Genomic DNA, 24,167 nt, shown 5'->3' on the forward strand with positions numbered 1-24,167 from the left:
AACAATAATAATAACAGTAATAAATAATCAAGTATTAGTTTAACAATATAATCTAAATTTTTAAATCATAGAAAATTCTAGAAAAGCGAAAAAATATAAATACTCTTTTGAAAATAATAATTGAATATTTTAAAATACCAAAAAATTACTTTAACTAGTATAAAAAATTCACGGTCATTACATTATTATAATTGGTGCCTTAACACAATTTTCCCTAAGATATATTATATATTATAATACAAGTAACATATATTAGATATATAATAACTTAATGCTTCAAAATTAATTTACTCTCTCCATGATTATCCCAAAGTTGAGAATGTGGTAACTTTTAGAGATTGGGATAATAAGTTTTGTATAGAAGTGAGATAATTTTGGGAAAAACAAAGGTAATTATTCCAATCTTATTGTCCTAATGAATAACATCTTAAAATATGTCTCAATCCCTTATCCCAATGAATAATGCTATAATGCTATAAAGTAAAGTCTCAAAAATTATCTTACTTATCAAAAAATTACACCAATCAAAAAACCTCATAACTGAAAAAAAAAAGGGTAATTCTGATGGATCCAGTATGACCAGCACCTATTTATAACGGATCGGGTCAGCGGGTCGGCTAAAGAACTGCCATCCCTACTTAAAGCCCAAAACCAAACCACGCCCATTAGACAGAACAAGGGACCAATGCTCCCCTCCCTCTTCTCTCCCATCAAATTTCTTCCCACGCAACGTTGCGTTGCTCGCCCCCAGTCGAAACTAGATCCAATAACAACGTAATTACCATTATTACCCTTTTCTCTCTTTTCTAATCGCTTCTTATTTTGCCCTAAAAATCTCAATCTTAATCAATTTGTATCTAGGGCAAAAGGACTCACAATTTACAGGTACTAGCTCTTTTAATCCGATAATTTCTACTCAATTTCATGAATTTTTCTTCATTCAACAATTTGGTCAATAGGAATTTCACTGTAAATCGTACAATTTGGTCCATGGATGAGGAGAAACTGCTGTCGGTTAGTAGGAAGCAAGCGACGGAGCGAATTTGCTTAGTATCATGGTAAGATTTCTACAAAATTTTAATTTAATGCGGAAAATTTTCAAATTTATAATCTGTTTTATGTTATTTGTAGCTTTTCTACTGAATTGCTCGAGATTCACTCAGAAGAACCCAGAATGCATATCGTTTTTGTCCCAGGGAACCCAGGTTTGATAAAAGAGTACTTGTTTTTGGATTTTTGTCCGTAAAGCCGAAGTCTTACCTTGATTTATTTTCATATAGTCATACTTAATTACAACTATATCATCTTAAGCCCAAATATAGCTACTGATACACTCAGTGGCGGAGTCCTGCTGTGACTGGACATCACTGGCTATATTGTAGGCACTGCTTATGACCGTTAAGGATACAAATCTGAGTATAAAATAGGAAGAGCGACGAGTTTAAAAATAGTGGTATGTTTGGGAGTTCACTTAGGGAAGGGAAGGAAGGAAGGGAAGAAATTCCCCTTCCTTCCCTTCCCCTTCATTACCCCCAATTTGGGGTGTAACATTTTGACACAAATTTCGCCCCCATTCCCCTCCTCTACCCTCCTAAATGCAACTCCCAAACAAGCTTAAAATTACATTTCTCTTCCCCTCCCCTCTCTACACTCCATCCAAACAAGCCATAAGAGCTGGGGCCTGGGGCCAATACCCAATAGCTTAAGCTTTTGGATTAAAATTGATTTGTAGTCTCTGTTTAAGGCCAATTAGCTCTAGGTTAGGCTTGATTACTCCCCAACATCTTATATCAGAGCCAAGCTTGTGGCCCACTTAAAAGTGAAGTCCAATGTGAAGGTGTCGGGAGGTCAACTGAGGTCAAATTTAGTTCACGCATGGTTGAAGCAGGACTACAAGTCTACAAATATAATAGTAAATAATATTTTTATCTAAATTTTAATGACATCAAAACCATATGAGCATATATATATGTACAAACAAAATATAGTTAGTAGAAGTACTTTAATAAAACTATTTACAACTGTTCCCTCTGTGTCTTCATTTTTTATAACATTGTAAGATATTCTCATTGTCTATGCTACCAAAGACATCTCTTTCAATATCAGCGACCAAAGAGTTATTCAACCACTCATCTCCCATGTGGTTGCGCATTCGATACTTCACTATGTTCATTGCAAGAAAAAGTTATTTCCGTGATCACAGTAGCAACTAGTAAGATCTGAGCTTTTTTCACAAGATACACCAGAGGGTATACAATATACTTTCTTGTCGCCATTATTTTTTCAAAAAGATTACCTATTTCTTTAATTTTAAAAATCTATCATCTGATCGCACATGTATTAAGTAATTTTGAAGCTGTCCTTAAGTTTCATGATTTTCACTGAGGAGAATTCCACTATTGTAAATAGCGGCCGATAGTGGCGCTATTGCAGCGCAAATAGCGGTAGCGGAGCCTACCGCTACAATTTCATTGATTGCGGTGAACACACTAGCGCTTGTCACTCGCCAAAGTGCTCGAAAGCGCGAAATAAAGGTATATAGTGGTAAATAGTGCTTATTTATCTATGGTTGAAGACTATTTTTTTATGTCAAGTTTCAAATAGTTAATACAATTATATTGCTACTAATCAATGTTTTTCTATTGTTGAGAATTTTTCTATTAGATACTTGAAAGTTAAAAGAATAGGACAAATAACGGTCTTTTTGATAAACATATACGGTTTTTCTTTATGTTCAATACTTTTGTTAATATTACACGATTGTTACACGTCTATTTCATGCTTAGGATCTCTATAAATCATCAAATATGCATTTGTAGAATTTTTAAATTTTTCTTTAATTTTTCATATTTTTTTGAATATTTATACATATTTAAATTGGATTGCTACTTGACTTTGCACTTGTTGCCGCTATTTTGTCGTTATAAGCCCAAATAGCATTAGCGGTGCCTCACCGCTACGTGACGCTATCCGCTATCGGTAACTTTGGAGAATTCTAAAGGATAGAACTGGGGAAGCCTAATAATTTTTTTGTTTATCGAAAGCAACAAACAAATGTTGTTGGCTCAAGCATGTTACACAAAGAAGCAATTCAATATTTGACTCCATAAACCGATTGTTGAGCTATTTAAATTGTCTATCAATGGCTTGATAAAACAGGAGGCGGCCCAACAAGAGGTGGGTCTGCAGGAGGCAACTCGCGATTTGTGGGTTTTTCCTTCTTGCGATTTAACAGAGGTGGAGTAGACTTAGTGCAGGAATTTCAAATTAAGGTCCGATTTTAGATTTTGAGTAAAGGGTTTTGGATAAATGGGTCAGGTTTAGCCTATTTGGATGTTTATGTTGGACAGCGTTAGGGGATTAGAATCAATTGATCAAATAATGGAGTGTCAAATTGCATAACACCTATTAATATTTGTAAGAGGTCAGTGGGGGCAAGTGCCCCCACCATGGATCCGCCAATGCCACCACTGAATACACTGAATAATGACTAGTAACAGGGTAAAAATATTGGGCAACTATGATGTCGCCGTCGGTATATCAAATTAAACAGAAACTGAGCGTAAAAATAATTCAGAATGAGTATTTTGGATTTAAGTGGTTTAAAACTAAATCAGGGTAAAAATATTGGGCTTATAAACCAAAAACCTTCTTTTATTTGGTTACTTAGAGCTATTCTGATTCTTGGTCAATATGGGTTTCAACCGATGCAGGTGTTATTTCATTTTATAAAGACTTTGTCGAATCATTGTATGAGCTGCTGGATGGCAATGCGTCGATAACAGGCAAGGATTAAAAGCTTTGTGCATTCCATCTTCTCAACATTTGGCTGATTGCTCCTCTCTTTGTGCTAATGCTCAGCAATTTGCCACATTGCCCACACAAGAAAGGTAGAAAGCAAATCATCCCGTAAGCTGACTTATCACATCAAACATCATTAGAGATGTAATTGATCCCATACTCATTCAAGTATGCATTTTTAATTGTACTTACTTTGATGCTTGTGAAGATACATGTAGGATTTTGCTTAGGTCTTTGAGTAAGGTATCTTGGTCTGACCTGCTCATTAGATGTTTCAGTGCAAATGATCTCACTGTAAGCCTCCGGGCTGAGAAAGTATATATGAAGTATCTAAGCATTTGATTTGATTCATTTCGGCTGCAGCCTTAATCTTGACATGAAATTTATGAAACAATCGTACTTTGTATTTTTAGTCGTCCACCAATGGAAAGATAAATGTATGCATTTCATGATCGCTATTGACATGATTTTATTCAAAATCTGATCTAGGAGATTGCCGAATCATGTTAGTCTAGGAAATCTGATGGAGTGTTTGATGTAATGTCTTCCAGGATTGGGAGCGTGGAAGGATGTTTTCACTTCAAGATCAAATCAATCATAAGGTATCAGGTTTCTTGTAAATCCTTGCTGTCTTATCATACTATCCAGTTATCCTACATTTCCAAGTTTGGTGGTTCAGTTGCAATGGCATATTCAGCTCAATTTCACTTCATTTTGATCTAATGTTATTTCTATGTATTTCATATGTGTCTTATACTGTCTTTAGTTGTCCCTATACTCTAGTCTTTTAACAGCTAGTGTTTCAAGACAAAACCATGTTAACAATATTAAATAATAACGTTAAACTTATTCTTCCATATGAATTTACTTTCATTCATTTTTGTACCTAAGGACTCAATTTAATCTGGAGTTTATTTTCTCTTTCTGGCACTGCCCAGAATTCCAAATTATAGTGAAAAGCTCAGATTAAACCTTGCTGTTACATTTGCGCAGGATACTTCTTTTAATGTTGGAACATAATGGCATATTTTTTTTAGTTTTTCCTATCAGTATCTGTAGACTTGCACCTTAAGTTTTAATGTTAATGTATTTGGTATGTGAGCACTCTCAATGCAACATGATGAAAGCACAGAATGCTACTGCTTGGTTCGAGCGCGCCCTCTGCATGGCTAGAGTGCCTGTTGGTGTTATGTTGCCGTTCTATTGGAATAATAAAAATGTACATACCTGAAGCAACTCCATATAGCAGATGATCGGTGATCATTTTGCCCGGAAAGGATACCTATTACTTGACTTATATGCTGTACTTCTAATTTTCTGCAAAATGATCCGAATTTTCCACGTTCTGTATAATTTTCTTAATGTACTATTCATATATCATGTGCTATAATGTCCTCAGAGCAGTTACATAACAATATCATAAATGGTATAACTATATCAGACTTCCGACAACTTCTCATGAGCAATATGATTTTACCATGATAAGGTTATTCACTAATTGAGCTTTACAATAGATGTTGCTCTCTTTGAGCAGTACAACTCTTCTATACAGAGGTCTTTGGACCTTGGTCAATGCCTGATCTTTATGCTGACCTTTTAGAAGCTATTTATGTTGGATATTTCAGAGCAGGCTTGTCATCGGTGACATCAGTGCATCAGTTTTAGGCCTGATAATTATGCTTTCATGGCTTAGCTGCATATACCTTAGCTTATTTATAACATTTTTTTGTATCCGTCTGCTCTCCCTGCCTGATGATGACACTAGTTTTTCGTTTGCATATTGAAACTGGATTGCAACAAAGAAGATTGTTTCTTACTCAATTTGATCAGCAATCCTGTTTGGTGTTCAATATGCCAAAATATTGCTAAAATATTCAGTGATTTTGTTATTTCATATTTACTCCTATTCTTAAACGATCTGATCATAACCTACCATAGACCTTATGCAAAAATTAGAAGTCTTCGCAGTTTAACTATGATTTATTCTGGTTTGCTATTTGGCTTATTTCTGTGCTATAGAAAATTATATTGCCTGCCTTTTTTTATTTCCTTGCCTAGAGTTAATGCAGAAGAATTTCTCCTTGTTGCATGAGTTAGACACAACACATCATAGTTCTTTCTACTCGCGGATTGGCCTTAAGGTTCATTGCATAGCCTTCACTTTGCTTATAATCGCCATGGCCAATAATTCGGCACTGTTAACAGTCAAGTTGGATTTTGGGCCATGTGGAATAGCAGAATTAATAAGTAAACATATTTTAAACCAGCAGTGGTGAGTTTTGAAATCCTGGACCTCTTGATTTTCAGTGCTCTGATACAATGTAATAGTCTCCGTATTAAAACCCAGTTGGAAAGTGTAGTTTAAAGCAGTTTTAAATTAAAACAAAACCAAGCTGGAGAATGTAGTGAAAAGCAGTTTTAAATAAAAAAAATACCACATCACAGGAAAATCAGGTTTTGGTTCACAGGAAGGTTGCTCAACCTACAAGAGATCGTTAAGAGTATAAACATATTCCTAAAAACCCTCAAACTTTGGAATTTGGTGCATGGACTTGAAGAGGCACCAACCTATGATTAATTAACATTGACGTGATGCTATCATAAGAAACTAGGCAATACCTTGTGGAGGTTTTTTACACTGAGTCTTGCTACAAATCTGATCCTTATTAGATTGGAAGAGGCTTGCGTCATGATGATTATTGATGTTCCACTATGGTACGTTAGTGTACAACTTTATGACTATGGATTTAGATTCATTTACTAGCTCTGCAACTGATGTTTTGTGTTCGTTAACAGTCATCCTGTGTAATCTGTATTATTTACTTTTCTTTGAATAAGGTACACATGTTCTTCATTATGTTTTTAGTTTTAACTGGAGAACTGAGCAGTCTTATATAATTTTGCAGGTGGATTTTATCAAACAAGAGCTCCAAACTAATGGACCTCCTCTAATACTGGTAGCGTCGAGTTGGGATTAACATTTTTTTTGCAGATACAGTTTCTTATGCAATATTGATTTATTGTAAGAACAATATTTAATGTTTCCTCAAAAAAAAAATGGAAAGATGGTTTAATTGTTTTTCAAAAGGATATTTATTATTTTTGAAATTTTTAATGATAATCTGCACTGGTTTGTGCAAAGGAATTACAGCTGAATGTGCAGCTTTATTGGCAGCTTCTTATATGCCCTATTTTAAAGGTTATCTGGATATAAGAGATAGCTACCAAATCTAACACGATCCAAATTAAACTGTTGACATTTCTGGGTTACATTATTTTGTGCATTTGTAGTCTTACACCGAATTATTATCCACCTTGAATTTGTATATTTTTGTAAAATAATGATAGCCTACTAGTTTATTGTAGCGCATTCTAGTACTTTATGATAGTCCTTTGTTAAATCTAACCTAGCAAAAATTACCTTGCCAGACATGTCTTGCTACTTGATTATGCATTGCAAATATGGAACATAACATTTTCAACTTACCACTGGGAGTTGCATGTTTCCTATTTTGAGGGCCTAACATACTAAAGAAACTCAAAGGAAATCTAAAGTTCCGTGAAGCGCTCAAATGTCTATCACCTGAAGAAGTCTGACAGTTAGTGTCTGGTAGAGCATAGGGCAATCCTTATTGTCATTACTTCATAAGCAGAAGGTTAGTTCATTCATGGGCAACTCATGCTGACTTCTTTTACCTTATTCAGTTGCTACTGAATTAAATTTCTTGGACAATTGTTTCTTTCTGGAGCTTTTGTTAGGGATATATTATTTTATAAATTAGAGATTGTATTGATGCACTATTGGACAGATGCTTGCATCATTAGGAATTTTGTTTCTAGGTAATCCATGTGTATTACATCACATCTTGATTGAGCTATGCTACTACTATCAGTAGTATCTGGGAGCAAGATACTATTAATACTATTTTCAGAATTGAAAGCCTGTACCATTATTTATGGTATACTGCATATAAACTATTTGGAAATTAAATCTTGAATTATCTAAATGCGTTTTACTATTTCATAAAATTAATTAATTCTGTCTTTTCATATATTAATTAAAGCACATTTTAGTCTTGGAAATTTTGTTTCTTGATAGTTAATGTGTATTACATCATGTCCAACAATATGGATTTTCAATTGGGAAATTCATCTTTAAATTTTGGTTTGGCCATTCTAACAATATCATGAGCAGTGTCAGTAGTGGCCGGCCTAGAGCACCTCTTATATACATACAGTTCAATTTTTTTGAAGAAGTGTTTCTTCACTTATACGAAGTCATTATTGGATAATATTCCATATCTTCTTTTGAAGGTTGGACATTCTATTGGCTCATACATATGTATCGAAGTATTTAAGAGACTTCCTCAGCAGGTTATCAGTTCTCCTGAGATATTGTACCATATGTTTCAGTCAGGATTCCCTAAAATTGAAAAGCTCACTTTTTTTCCCCTTGTGTATGTTCTTATAGGTCAGATTTGCTATTGGGTTATACCCTTTTTTGCTTACTGTTGATTCCCCAAAACTGTCCAGAATTGCGAAGTTAGCAAGGTAAATTATACACGTACATTTCTTGATGGTTTCAATTTTAAGTCTGGGTTCAATATCACTTTTACTGTATTTCACTAGCACAAGTCTTCTCTTCTGTCATTATTTTCTCCCTGGTTGAAGGCCCTTGCTGATGCTGTATACGTACACTTGTTGACTTGTCCTATATCACATAATGAGACAATGGCAGCAAGAACCATATATCAATTGGCAAGTTCCTTCTTAACAAATTCTGTTGTCATAAGATTAAGTGATGAACCCATCATCCCACCATATGGTTTCATATATAAATACACACGGGATTGGGTTTGCATGATTGCATCATTATCATCAAACCTACAACTTTGAGCTGGAAAATACGAATTATCAATTCTCAACCGATTCATTGCTTTTCTTCTTGTTCCGTTTCTCGTCTGTTGGGTTTGGTTTCTTTACTTGTCTCAAATATTAGAGGTCTGAATGTATTATAAAGCTACTTCAGAAAGCCAGTTTTGTATATTTTCAGTGGAAGAAGAATTAACATAACATATAGTATAAACGTCTTTTGGTTTCATTTCCCCCCATTTTTGCAATCTTCATTTATCTTCTAGATCTATCAGAATGACAAATTAAGGTGGATTTGTTTTGTTTTACCGTCCAATTTGAGGAAACTATAGGCATTGTTGTGCACCTCAAACAAGCAGCCAGAGGAAGTAAGCACTTCTAAATAAAACTGCCGTGACATAACTAAGGGATTATGGCAGTCCGCCAAGAGTAATTTTCTGCAATTAAATCTTTTGCCAAATCTCCACGTTAAAACAGGACCCACTGCAGTAAATTAAATGTTTTGACATGAAGACAGTAAAAAATTTATATGGGCATACCTGACCTATTCTTTCTTCCCCTTCAACCAACCATAAGTATTCTATATAGATCACCGTCTTTATGCTTTGATGCTAGTTGAATTATATGATGTTTTTTTGGCATTCTACCAGGCCAAACACCTTAAAATAAGGAAGACAGGAATTGTCTTATTGATTCCATTTTCGCTCAAATTTCAGGTCATCTTTTTTAAGTGCTTCCTTCAGTTATTTTGTTTCTTTGTTGGGCTTCTTTCCTGCCTGGCTTTCACGTGCTCTTGTAAAAAGAACTATCGGGCAGTCATTATCTTCTACGGCAATTGATGCTACATGCAGTCACCTTCTGCAGGCAAGACTTCTTCTTCTGTAGGCCGAATATGAAGTTTCGATGAGAAAACACTTTCTTGCAGATATGCAACAAATATTTAACACTGTTCAAGCATTTAAATTTTCCAGCTTTAGAATGATATCTGATTATTAATTGTAGATAACTTTTATTAAGTTATTAAACCTAATGATTAATAGGATTTGTTGCATTATGTACCCTGAAGTATGGTGTAAGTACACATGCGACCCTGGAGTCTGCATATCTACACATGTAAAGCTGAGATTACTGATTGTAATTATATGGGTGACCCTGACCATTTGGTTTTTTGTTGATATGGAGTTCTTGTTGAATGTTAGTTAGCATTTGGGCTAGGATTAAGGTTAGGGTTTGGGTTATAACAAAGATTATTGATTATTTGGGTTAGTGTTATAACAATAGAACTTTAGTCAGTAATCTTTGTCATATAACTCTAACCAGCATTGAACAAGAACTCTTAAGTCCAAATATCAAAAAAAGTCAACCTGTTGTCAGACTCCAAGGCCGCCCATGTAATAGAATCAGTAATCTCATATTACCCGTGTAGATAAGAAAATTCTAGGGTCACCCCTATAATTACTCTCCACCTAAGGTTACCAGAATGTAATTAATCCTTATTAATATCCTACTTCCCTCTTCAAATTGGATATAGATTCTTAGCCAGGTTCTTTCTTTTCCCCTTGAAGTTTAATGACTTTTCATATGAATTGGCCCAGAAACATGTTCACTCTATTCCATGCATCCTAAGCAGGATCATCATAATGCTCAGAAATATAAACTTCAAGAACTGAAAATTTAGATTGCACAAATCTGGAAATGAATAGGGAGCTCTAGGGAAAATATGGAGCAGAGGTTCCTTCTCCTGTAGTCACACACACGTATAAGAGAAAGGAAAGCTAATGGCACTGCATAAACTCCATGTTATATCTCTGTTACTTTTGCTTATTTGTGATACGCATATTGTGGTTTGCCTTATCATAGAAGAGTTAATATTAGTTGATGCCTTTGCATATAACTTGGGGAAACAAGGTTTCCTGAATGTTTTTTTAATTATGCAGTACCATACTTGGCGCAATGTTCTTTTCATGGCTATGACAGAGTTCGCAGAGGTACAAATTCTCGCACTAATTTGTTACAAATTGTTGATGGAATCAGGTTACTTATTGGATATGCACTCTGATTCTGATAGTGTTTTGAATTTTCCTTTTCCTTTCAATGTCTATTCTACTTGCTAGCATGAAGTCCTCTAAATTTTAACAGTAATAATTGTATATTTTGTTGGGTGCTGAATACTGTTCTCTCAAAAGTTACGGGTTGTGTATTAGCACTATCTGTGAAGCAACATAACATTTATTTCTCTAGTAGGTTTTGGTGTCGGATTATGTATCTGTGTTTGTATGGAACCTTTAGGATTTATTCATCTAAATGAGCTCTGATTCTAATAGTGTTTGATTTTGTTTCTTTTTGTTTCAACATCTATTACTTGCTAGCACCAACTTCGTTGTACTTGATTAGTAATAATTGTATAATTTGTTTAGTGTTGAATATTGTTCTTTTGATAGTTACGAGTTTTTATTGTGCATTATCACTAATTGTAAAGCAACACTACATTTATTTCTCTAGTCTAATAGGTTTTAATGTTAGATTTTGTATGTGCGTTTGTCTGGGACATTTAGGATTTATTCCCTTTAATGAGCATGCAATCTTCTTTTGTTGATTTTTCAGTGATTAGTATCACCATCAAAGAAAAAGCAATTATACTCGTAGTTATAGCTTAATCAATAGTTGAACTCTCAGTTTAGAAGTTGGACAAATCCCCCTGTTCTAATGTAGAAATTTAAAATAAACAAAAATCTGTTTTTTTTTTTTTTTTGCCTGCTGAAAAACGAATTATGTTGCAATAGGACTAAACTGAGATGGCATGGCATTAATTACATCAACTAAGAGCAAATCACAATGCCAATAGTTTCAGTTAGCTCATTAATACATGTCTATTATTATACCAAGTAGGGGGGGTTCATTTGTTTATCTCGGATCTTAATGGGTCAGTTAGAGTCTGAAATCCTTGCGTTTGATATAAATTCCTATTTTTTACTTCTTAATCTCTTAGATGTTAAAAACTATGCAGGTCTCTCTCTTGGTTAAAAAATTGTAGAAATATTCTTTTGTCTATAAATAAAATATTTGGCATTTGGATAACTTTTGCTGTCTAGCCGTATGGTATCTAGTGATGAACACAGACGACCTGTAATCTTTACTGCTGAATTGTCATACTTGTCAATATTTGATACTTGTCGATACACATACCTCTTGCACCTATATACTCAATAAGGTACTTGACGTATATGGTGAGGAAATTTAAGGGAGGATATACATTTATATAATTTGTTTGGAAGTAACGTACCTACAGACAAAACATTAGTAAGTCACTGTGTATCTAACTCGTTTGTACGTCCTATTGCTTAAATATATGATACGGTTACCGAAATTCTATTCTAGATTCTGAAGTTGTACCTGTTATCCCTTATATTATTCTAATAATGATCTACTAAATTCAGCTTTCAGAAGAGTTGGACTGGGCATTCATGAAAAAGCAGCAGGACCAGATTGCATTTTTGTATGGTATCGACGACTATTGGGCCCCATTGTCAGTGTTGGAAGAGGTGAATGTTGTTTACATTTTTTTTTTGAGCTGCAGTAAGATATTTGATTTCGAAAAGCTATTAGAACTGCTAAATAATATTTTGCTGAAGCGATGAAGTTTAACCATAAATTTTAAAGTGCTTGAGAATTATGTAGTTTAAGGTTGAGTCAAATTCTTGCGATTAGACTAGTGATGTACGTATAATAATATTCCCTTGGCTTGTCCGACTCCAGATGAACTTCAGACTTCCCCCATCACTTCTTTCTAAAGCCCTATTGGATGCAACCGAAAATAACTGAAGTTGTATATATTTTTCCTCAATAATTTACTTTGACAAGCTATATCTTGATTGCAGATCTGCAGTCACAAGAGCAGATGCTTGCTTATTATTCAAAATGAATTATATAGAAAACAGTCTAAATTTACTTATTTTCCTGGTTAATGAATTTGAATATTGGCCTACCCGAGTATCAATGTTTGGCTAGAAGTTTCAACAGTTAACTCACCATAGAACTCCTTTCTAAGTAAACAGAAGAGAGACGCTTTGAAGGAAATTTTAAGTTTTTAATCTTACCCTATACATTCTATGATCTTGCGGTAATACTTTGGAAGTTTACTGAATCATAGTTTCTTTTGTTTATCTACGCTAGATTTCAAGGCAGGTCCCTGCAATTGAACTGTCAATTGAAAAGGAGGGCCACACTCATTCGTTTTGCTGCACTGAGGCTGGATCAGTATGGGTGGCTCAATTTGTAGCAAACTTGATTGCAAATCGAGTTCCAAATTGAACCGATATTGGCTGGGTTTTGTGCTTTTCCACTGGATTACCCTCTCATGCTTAGATTCCGTGCCTGCAATGATTCCAGAGCTGAAGATCAGAGAAAAACTTACCTAAACCTTTTCTATGTATTGGAGGTCAGCGATCTTGTTTGATTCATTTCATTGGTTGATAAACTATTTTTTTAGAAGGTTCAACAGTTTAATGCGTGTTTTTCCATGCAATTATTATTGCCCTGTTTGTCTAAGGAACATGATCAAACTTAATTATTACCTGCTACTATCCACATGCATTCTTTAGCATAATCAACGAATGCAAGCTAGTTCACCTCAGCACAAATATATATTTATTCTTTCTTTTCCTTTTCAACAAAATTTGTTGTTAAACCTGGAAGCTTCAATGGTTCAGCCTTTACTTGACGAGTAGTGATTACTATACTTTTCAAGTTACTACACAATGATTGTTGAGTTTTTGACAACTCATTAATTTTGATGGCAAGCTGAGTAGTAGGACTCCACCCGTTTTATGAATAGTAGCGCAAGAGTAATTTGAAGAGTATATTTTAGTTAAAGTTATACCTTATTATACCGAAAAATGCCTTACCAAAAATATGAGACCAATGGAGGGGACATGTGAGTTGTCGCCTCCCTATTGCATAATGAGCTGGTTATGTCAGCTCATTATGTACTAGGAGGGGACATCTCACACGTCCCCTCCAATGGTCCTATATTTTGGGTCCCTGTAGCAGAGCTCTATTATACATTATCAAACTTAAAGGCAATAAGTATGAAAACACATGAAATATGTATAGTATAAGCATGCAAGCATTTAATGTTACACAGGATTTAAGATCTTCTAAAATTTCCAAATCTTCTAGGCTTCTTCCTTTTTTCCATCTCTCCTCTTTTCCTTTTCTAGTCTTCTCATCTCTCTTTTTCCATGAGAGTTCACGTACCATCTCTTGCAGTCATGTGCAACATGGAAAAGGAAAAGGAAGCTCTTTTCTATGTCGAAGTAAGCTATTCATTACTTGCATTTTCCCCTGTTTGGGATCTTTTTTTCTTCATTTGTGATATAGATATTAAATTATGCTTCCTGCAAATTGATCTGTAAATTTATAATTGCCGAAGAAAAAGTAATATGTTGCTACTTGTTAGTAGAAGCAAATCTTAGGTTTTAGAATACAAGAAACTTCTCAACTGTGTTTACCATTATTAGCTCCATGGAATCAAAAACTAATTAAAAAATGCAAGTGTGGAGTAAGTGCTAAAAAATTAAGTCATATTGGTCAGAGTCAGACGTTCGCTTCTACTCGCTGTTATGCCTCTTCAATTCCAAGCTCTGACTAACGTACAATCCCAGCGATTCAGAGTAGTAAATTTTCAACTTGTGATGATGCCCATGGACCTCTACTTTTATTAATAAATAGTATAATAGCACGTGGACATATTTTTTTAAGTTTAATATTATATTATCTAAATAAATTGTATATAAATATTTTATAAAGTTATTTTATTACACTATTATTAAAAATTTGAAGTTATATTATTATTAGTACATATACTATTATTAACATACATTTAATACTTATTTAAATTTACTTATTATTATGTTATTAAACAATTTATTTAAGAGTATAATTATTAAATAATAATATAATCATTAGTTTAAGTAGTACTATTGAAATAATTAAATCATTTATATTATTAGATAGATATTTATGCTATCCAGATATTCTATTAAAACATTGTTTAAACAATCACAATAATTCTTAATATTATATGACTTTATGTTGTAAATAATATTACTTGCTCGATAATTAACATTGTCTTAGTAATAAAAGATTGGATGTTATAAATTAAATATACTTTTATTTAGGAAAAATCTTTTATATAAAAATATTGGATCTGTTGTAATATACTAAAGAAATGAAACAAGAGACAAGAGAAGAAAAGAAATTGTAATTTTATTCATTACTTTCATTTTCATACATCGTACAATTTATAGATACATGATGGAAGATAAAAAGACATGAAGTTAATAGTCCACATACAAAGTAATGTTCACATACATTTTGTCTTTTAGATATCAACAAAATGTCTTTTAGATATCAACAAAATGTCTTTTAGATTTCAACACTCCCCCTTAGACATTACTTCGAAAAGATATCAACAAAATGTCTTTTAGATATCAACAAAATGTCTTTTAGATATCAACAAAATGTCTTTTAGATATCAACAAAATGTCTTTTAGATTTCAACACTCCCCCTTAGACATTACTTCGAAATGTCAATGCCTCGTTAAAAACCTCGCTAGAAAAACCCAGTGGGAAAAAAAACTAGTCGAGGAAAAGAGTACATGACATACATACATTATTTCTGTTACATCAGTTGTCTCGTTAAAAACCTTTCGCGAAGAAAAACCATGTAGGACAAAAACTTAGCAAAGAAAAAAAGAGTATAACTATAGATCTTCGGGATTCAAACTTGTGTTGCATTAGTTGCCTCATTAAAAACCTTTAGCTAAGAAAACCCTATGGGATAAAACTTAGCAAAGGAAAAAAAGAGTACAACTATAGTCCTTCAAGGTGCAATCTTCGGGATTGCATTGAAAATTCGCTCCCCCTGATGATGACAATCTTTTGAGTCTATGCTAAGAAAAACCCAGTGGGACAAAACTTAGCGAAAAGGGGCAAATTATGATAATAGACATTCAGGGCCCAATCTTTAGGATTGTTCTTTAAGAATTTGCTCCCCCTGAAGAAGATAGTCTTTCAAGTCTGTGCATATTGTGAACATATTTCTCATAAGTTGATGTAGACAGAGATTTAGTGAACAAATCTGCAAGATTGTCACTTGAGCGAACTTTTTCGATGGTGATTTCGCCATTCTTTTGGAGCTCATGTGGATAAAAGAATTTTGGCGCAATATGATTTGTCATGGTTCCTTTTACATATTCACTGCTCATTTGTGCAACACAAGCTGCATTGTCCTCATAAAGGACATTGGGGGGAATATCATCTTTCGCTAGACCACACGAGCCACAAATATGTCGTATCAACGATCTTAATCATACACATTCTCGTGAGGCCTCATATAAAGCGATAATCTCTGAGTGGTTAGAAGAAGTAGTCGCCATGGTCTGCTTAACAGACCTCTAAGAAACGATAGTTCCACCACAGAGAAAAACATAACCAGTCTGGGATCTGACGTTATGGGGATCAGACATAGCCAGCGTCCTAATAGCCCACCAATGTCATATCTTGGTTTCTTTTATAAAATAGTCCAAGATCTTTTGTACCTTGAAGATAGTGAAGGATATATTTAACGTTATTCCATTGCCTCCTTGTAGGAGAAGCACTATACCTTGCTAGCAAGTTCACCGCAAATGCAATATCAGGCCTGGTGCAATTTGCGAGATAGAGAAGTGCTCCAATGGCGCTCAGATAAGGAACTTCTGGCCCTAATATTTATTCATTATCTTCTTTGGGTCTAAGTAGGTCTTTATCCACTTCGAGGGACCGGACGACCATTGGTGTGCTAAGTGGATGGATTTATCCATATAAAATCTTTCCAAAACCTTTTTCACATAGGTTGACTGGTGTAGAAAAATTCCTTCTGGGAAAATGCTCGATCTGCAGGCCGAGACAAAACTTGGTTTTTCCCAAGTCTTTCATTTCAAACTCCGTCTTTAGGCATGAGCTAGCTTCTGTAAGCTCCTTGTGCGTTTCAATAACATTTATATCATCAACATAGAATGAGATGATACAGAAGCCATTTTCAGATTTCTTTATAAACACACAAGGGAAGACATCATTATTTGCATATCTCCTCTTCAGGAGGAACTCACTCAGTCGGTTATACCACATTCTACCTGACTGTTTCAAGTCGTATAACGACCTTTATAATTTAATGCTATACATGTTGCGTAAGTCCATCAGGGACTTTCATATAAAAATATTAGCGTCTAATGATTCATATAAAAATGTGGTCATGACGTACATATCCTGCATATATAAATTCATAGTTTCTGCCATAGGTATTAACTTGCGGAACGTAATACAATCACTAATAGGAGAATATTTTACATCTAAATCGATGCCGGGTCTTTGCGTGAACCCATTGAGCTATGAATCTCGTTTATATCTCACCACCTTACAATTCTCATTTTTCTTACGAAGACCCATTTATATCCTGCAGGGATATATGGACTACATATTCAAAATACTTTAGCGAGTTCAGCTCGGCCTCAATTGTCACTTTCCATCTCACCTAGTCCGAGTGCTTCAAGCACTCTGCTACCGACTTAGGTTCTGGATCCAGATTATTTTCGGAGATAGTAAGAGCAACTATAGAGGCAACTATGTTGTCGACAACTTTTATATTTCTATTATATATTTCTCCTTTTTTACAAATTCGTGGCCACTTTAATTCTTATTTTATGTCAACCAAATCCTCGTCATTTCCCTTAACAATTGGATTTGGCCGTTCCGCATCTCTAATATTATGATTATCAAGTGCACGTGCAATTTACTGGAGATTTCGTCTTCAGGACAAGCCTCTTCCGGAGGTTATGAGAGTGACTGTTTTTCTATATATAATTTAGTTTGCCGCGGACTTTTATCTTTTACACTAACATGTTTTATATGCTTCTGGCACAATACGCTTCTGGCATACCAAATCATCAATGATATATTCAACATGAATATGAGGCTTAGTCACTCTTTTCTTAGCAGATTATCATGTGAACTTCTGGTTCAGTTTGACTAGTACGTGGATATAAATATTGAAGATCTTTTTCACCAATGGAATTTCTTGACATTATTTTGTATTTTGGGCATTAATCTCCCCCTAATGTCGAGAATTGATCTTTAATAAAAATGCGGTCAGCGTACCAAATTGTAAATTGATCCCCTAACATGAGCCATAAGTACTAAATTATTGACGGAGTTTCATAAATAATGTATGTACCTTCACTGAGGTCTCATAGAGGTATGCTATGGTGGTGATATAGAAATATGGATTGCAAATAAAGAATACGCAGATGGAAAATGTTTCGCTTCTTCACCACGTATTAGATAAAGGGGGAAAATTATGATATGCAGTTGGTCGGATTTGGTTTGAATGCCCCATTTAATTTAAGAAAATCCTACGAATCATATTTTGCCTAAGATGGCCCAATAGCTCATGCCAGAATTTAAAAGAATTTGGGTTCCTAAATCTCAAACTCATCACAACATGATGTATTTTAGGTTATACAAATTCTTGACCACCTCGATAAGATCCACTTCAATGTCCACTACCTTCCCTCGTCCAAGTTTATGAATATTAGTTTGAATTATGATATGTGCTTCAAGCACTACGACTGAACCAATTAAACTTGCATTATGGTTTCTCACAACAGCTGGTTGTGTTTTTAACAACTACTAATGCAAGTATTAGTTCATAATGCTCTTAGTTGTACTATTGTAAGAGTACAAGGTTACTTGTTGAATTGTATTCAGTCGAGGGTTTAAAATCCAAAAATGGCTACATGATAAGATCTCTTACTATGTTCATAGCCTCCCCCTTGTCCACGCGTATAAGTAATTTTCTGAATTGTAACATGTGCTCCAAACACAACTCGTAAGCCAACTAGTCTGACATTGTGATTTCTAATCATCAATTGGTTATGCTTTTCTGCGACTACTAATGTAGATATCAATTCAGAATGCTAAGTGCAATTCTTGGTCATGTACTGCTGCTGGAGTATAATATTATTTGCGTGGAATGGGGAAAAAAACTTTTCGATCAATTTTGTCATTGTCTGTAATGTTCTGCTTACAGAGTTTCAGCTGTTAGATAATGTGGTATAGAGCTGAATCATATTTAGTCATGTATTTGAAAAAAAATTCCAGATTCAGTTTTTCAATTACGCTTGAGAGAGGATTATTGGCTTTCATAGATCAAAGCGATCCTTCAGGGATTGCCCAGAAAAGTGAATACTTTTTCACTGAGGCATTTAATTTTTCACGTCTTAATTGATAGAGAGAAAATTTAAAGTGTTTGCCTTCTGGACAAAGATACTTAAAGAATCAAGAGATATAATCGTGCAAAAATCACAAGGGTGTCCAGTAAAAATGAATGTTCAAGGCCAAAGAGAAGTAACAATTACTATCATATATCACAATGCACTAATCATGGGGATGAAAGATTATTGCATGAGAAATTAGAAATATTCACATTTTAATAAGATCACACATAATCACCAAAATCATCAAGGTCCTTTTTCTAAAGATCTCCATAAAGGTTATCTTTCAAATGTTTGCTTCTGGTAAACTAGTCTGATATTCTTTTTCTAAAGATCTCCATAAAGGTTATCTTTCAAATGTTTGCTTCTGGTAAACTAGTCTGATATTAAAGTTCACACAAAATTTTTAATGTTCCAAATGTTTGCTTCTGGTAAACTAGTCTGATATTAAAGTTCACACAAAATTTTTAATGTTCGGACGATCATTGACCATCACAAACTCAAGCAAGTAGAAATTAAACAAAGGCATAATTAGTTTGTGCTATCCTTTTTTTTTTCTAAACTCAAGGTTGCCAGATTCAAAACACCACAAATGCAATTTTGGATAGAAATTAATATTGCATAATTTCAGTGGAGAAGGAGAATCAGTGCAATTAGCAATAAAAAATGGACCACTTATGGACGCCAACATGAGCTTTAAAACCCACAACTTAATTTCAAGTTTTCATGAGGCTTAGATTTTACTTCAAGCAAGCAAATAGAATTTTTAAAGCAAAAGCATCAAATTGATATATTATGACAATTTTTCATGATTGATGATTTGTTTATTCATATTCTAGACTAGATAGATGGTATGTTTTAATTTTCAGAATACGAACAAAAATACTACTATTTGTTATGTCTAAAAGAAGTTTTGAATCTATGTATTCCTTTACATACATGATAACGAATTCTGAACACGGTAAGTAAGATATAGAAGATTCATGAGAACTTTAATGTAACTCATCAAAGATAGCCAAATAGTTCGATATTCAATATCTATAGCCATCGATTTTCAATTTTCACACTTAAGTTTATGGTGTTAATGGTTATTCAGAAATACTTCATGACACTATTGAACTTTTATAATGGCTCTATAATTTTCCTATAATTTACAAGCCATTCCCCTCTATTCCTTTCTGACACAAAGACTGATAGTATAAACAGGTGAAAATGGCATGAATTACAGCCCTAGTCTTACCAGATATGGAATGTGTAAAGAAAATATAAGCCTGGCTTTAATTCAGAAACTCTTACAAACTAAAAGTCTAATCATATATGAGAAGACAAGTAACACATCAACAAAGTACGTCTCTTACACCAGTCATGGACTCATGGGTGCCAAATTAACTGGAATAATCAATTAAATAAATTGATAAAATGGTAGGTATGCAGATATGTCCATTCATGCTAACTAGTGTGCATGCAGATGTGTCCATTCATGCTAACTAGAGCGAATTATTTTTATGTACCATGATGGTCAAACAAAGAATAAGAGGAACAGATACTAGCAAAACAAGTGCATCAAAATTTTGCACAAAAAGACTTCAAAAACACTATTGAAATATACACCAGATTCAGTCTTCACAATCATATACTTAACTACTTGTAAATATGAAACATAAAAGTTAATCCGCCACGTAATTCATAAAGTGTTTCATCCTTAATACTCTTATTATACTTATGGCAAAAGGAAGTAAAAATATTGCATCAAAATCGCATAACATACTGTTACAGAGGCATAATCGATCAATCGATAATGAAAACATGAAACTTTGTAAATACACAAAGGTCGAATGTATTATGTATTGTTACCTTATAAGATGTGTACACCGAAATATCTCTTACCACCAATGGATGATTACGAACCGGTTAGCTAGAGCTTTTGTACTGATAATGTGTTGTAATATACTAAAAAAATGAAACAAGGGACAAGAGACAAGAGAAGAAGAGAAATTGTAATTTTATTCATTACTTCCATTTTCATACATCGTACAATTTATAGATACATGATGGAAGAAGGACATGAAGTTAATAGTCCACATACAAAGTAATGTCCACATACATTTTGTCTTTTAGATATCAACAAAATGTCTTTTAGATATCAACAAAATGTCTTTTAGATTTCAACAGGATCCATTAAATTTGTGAGACATTTACTTTCCAACCAAAAGTGCATGTCTCATAAATTTCAAGGATCTAATATTTTTATATAAAGCAAGTTTCCTAAATAAAAGTATTTTTAATTTATAACGTCTAATGTTTATTACTAAGATGATATTATAACGAGGAACAATTTAAAAATATCGTACATAAATAAAAAATATAAAAGAGATATATAATTAAAAATATTTATAACGAGGAACAATTTAAAAATATTATGTACAATAATTTATTAAATAAATAAGTTTATTATTTAATTTTAATTAATAATTATTTATAATAAATTATAATATATCTTTAAATTTTATTATCATTAAAAATTATTTATATATTCTAGTGAATGACAAAATATTTTGGGAAAATGAAGAGAAAAGTATATGTCTTATAATTTTTAAGGATCCAATATTTTTATATGAAGGAATTTTTCTAAATAGAAGCATTTTTAATTTATAACTTTTAAATTTTTTATTACTAAATGATGTTAATTATGGAACAAGGTAATATTCTTTACAATATAAAGAATCAATCCCTATTTAGACTATTATTAATGATTATAATTATGTACAATAATTTACTAAATAAATAACTTTTACTACTTTGTATAATTAATAATTCTTTATAGTAAATAATAAATATTTATGAATTTTGTTATCACTATAAATTATTAATATATTCTAGTGAATGACCAAATATTTTGAGAAAATGAAAATGTGCATAGTTATTGAGAAATTATGAATCATTAGTTTTATAAATAACGGTATAATTGTGATTTATAAAAAAAAACTGAGAGGGTAAAAAAGAAAATCATAAGTTTTGACATGAGTATTCTCTTTTATAAATAGTATAGATATAGATGATGATGATAATAAAAAAATAATAATACAAAATATCCTGCAATCATGCATCAAATAGAAATCAATGTACAGTTATCTATATCTATATCTATACTACTTATAAAAGAGAATACTCATGTCAAAACTTTTAATTTCCTATTTTGCCCTTTTAATTTTTGATAATTCACAATTATACCATTGGCTATAATTAATCCTTAAATAATTATCCATAACTCTTTATTAAATACACCTCCTACTCTCCTTAAGAATATTTGGTCAAGAATAAAATCATTATCAATAGTTTATAATCAAATACTACATACAAATGGTTATGTCTATTTTTAGAATTTTAGAATGTCAATGTTCACTTTTTGGTCTATCTTAGTTGCATGTCCAGGGGGGCTTGCAACTCTTCTCTCTAAGAAGTTGGAATGACTGTATTGGAGGGACATCAAAGTTTAAATCACGGGAGGACCAGATATTTGTAGAAACTACTAAAATTAGAGAATGATGCACTTCATTCTTTATTGTTTTGGGTCTTTTGAGCACCGGTTGCTAATGAGTCCAAAATTTTAGCTCAAGACTATGAATTTCTTCCCAATCAGTCACAAAATAGTATAAGACAAATTAAGTTAATCAAATAATTATAATAACAAGATGTAGAGTCTAGACTTTTAAATTCAATTTGAATCAATGCATAAACTATGAACCAAATTAACTAACAAACAACCCTTTTTTTTATATAACTTCTTTTTCATCTCTTGAGTGTAAATTAGCTCATACATTTTCTTCCACTCACCATAATATCTACTAAGTCAAAGCCATACAATTACAAAAGAAAAGCTCAACTAGAGCTCCACTTTGATTAGAATAGAAAATTTAATAGAGCACAAGATGTCAATTTCTTTCGAGGATCAAATTTGCTCAAGCACGTGTTAGCATGGTATGTTCCTCTATAATTCAATTAGAATAGATCCCGCAGGACCATCCCAGAAAAGGAAGTCAGTCTTGGAGCGCCTCGGTCCACTTCCCGAGGAGCGAGGCAAAGCTCCAGTTCAAGAGTGTTTGGGCCCGATGAAGAATCCCCGAACGACTCAACACGCTGGGGGTCGCCATCACCTCCAACGTGACAAGGAGCTCAAGGCAACTGCACGCACTAATTTGCGCATCGAAGTCTAAGAGCCCGCTAAGAACTCACGCCCAAAAAGGCATGTCTCGAGGCGCGTGACTCTTGAGAGCCCAAAGAAGGCAGTTCACTCTCAGAAGGAAACGTTATCGTCTGATGATGATTGAGTTATACCTGAAAAATCGTGCCAACACACGATAGGTTGCTCCGACTTTCAAACGGAAGAGCTGTACTATCGTGCTGGGGGTACGAGCAAAGCCAGAAAGAGAAGTCCCCGAGGACCGGAAACTCAGTGCCCTTGTTCAAAGCTCATTCGGGTGGTACTGGCTGAGTGCAACTGCATCAAGGCAGTCCCCGAAAGAGTTTTGGTTTTCGAAAGGCTCAGTATCGAAACGCCGAAACCAAGGCCTAGGCGTTTCCGACGAAGAAGAAGGATAGTCGAAGACGGAGAATTTCTGAGGGTCACCACCAACATGACCAGTAAAAGGGCATCGACACGGGATAATCCCGAGTCAATTCCGCCAATACCCCGGTATTTAACTCGTCTGCAGTCTAGAGCTATCATACGAGGAACTTATGGTAGGATTCGGACAAGATCACCGTCAGAAATTTGCTCAAGCACGTGTTAGCATGGTATGTTCCTCTATAATTCAATTAGAATTTTAAAAATATGTTTCGAAACTTGATTATTGTAGAAATGAGTCAATTTGGTACAATTTAAATTGTTACAATGAATTTGGTGATTAATTTCCTTTTTGGAGACATTGGAATCACTCAAATTTCAAAATGTATTATAAAAAGACTAAAATGAACAAATGTATCTTAAAATCTCATTAGATTAAATATTTTTACAATTCAACCCCCTAAATGTATTTCACGGTAAAATTTGAAAACACATTGTATCAAAAAAATCTATGATGTTAATATCATGAAGTAGGGGCACGATTAGGAATGCATTAGGCTAATTGTATTATCATGAAAAGTACAAAATAAACTTTCTTACCATGATTTCAGACAAAAAAA

At 33.6% G+C, this 24,167-nt stretch overlaps 1 protein-coding gene across 1 annotated transcript; it reads left to right on the forward strand.

The window, feature by feature from the left end:
- LOC109830346 (lipid droplet-associated hydrolase) lies at positions 666 to 13,319 on the forward strand. The gene is made up of 14 exons (XM_020397592.1): positions 666 to 774; positions 862 to 885; positions 960 to 1,058; positions 1,132 to 1,205; positions 3,714 to 3,785; positions 3,862 to 3,890; positions 4,353 to 4,403; positions 6,708 to 6,758; positions 8,116 to 8,175; positions 8,273 to 8,352; positions 9,390 to 9,537; positions 10,611 to 10,661; positions 12,111 to 12,215; positions 12,847 to 13,319. Exons 1-14 carry the CDS (start codon positions 686 to 688, stop codon positions 12,982 to 12,984), a joined length of 1,071 nt encoding a protein of 356 aa, XP_020253181.1. The 5' UTR covers positions 666 to 685; the 3' UTR covers positions 12,985 to 13,319.

Source organism: Asparagus officinalis, chromosome 2 (genome assembly GCF_001876935.1).
Source record: "Asparagus officinalis chromosome 2, Aspof.V1, whole genome shotgun sequence".
In the NCBI taxonomy this organism is placed as follows: Eukaryota; Viridiplantae; Streptophyta; class Magnoliopsida; order Asparagales; family Asparagaceae; genus Asparagus; species Asparagus officinalis.

Excerpts from the sequence above, each read along its gene's own strand:
- LOC109830346 (XM_020397592.1), top strand. The coding sequence starts at position 686 with ATGCTCCCCTCCCTCTTCTCTCCCATCAAATTTCTTCCCACGCAACGT. Across the intron at positions 1,206-3,713 it reads TTTTGTCCCAGGGAACCCAG|GTGTTATTTCATTTTATAAA; the intron begins GTTTGATAAAAG and ends CAACCGATGCAG. Across the intron at positions 4,404-6,707 it reads AAGATCAAATCAATCATAAG|GTGGATTTTATCAAACAAGA; the intron begins GTATCAGGTTTC and ends ATAATTTTGCAG.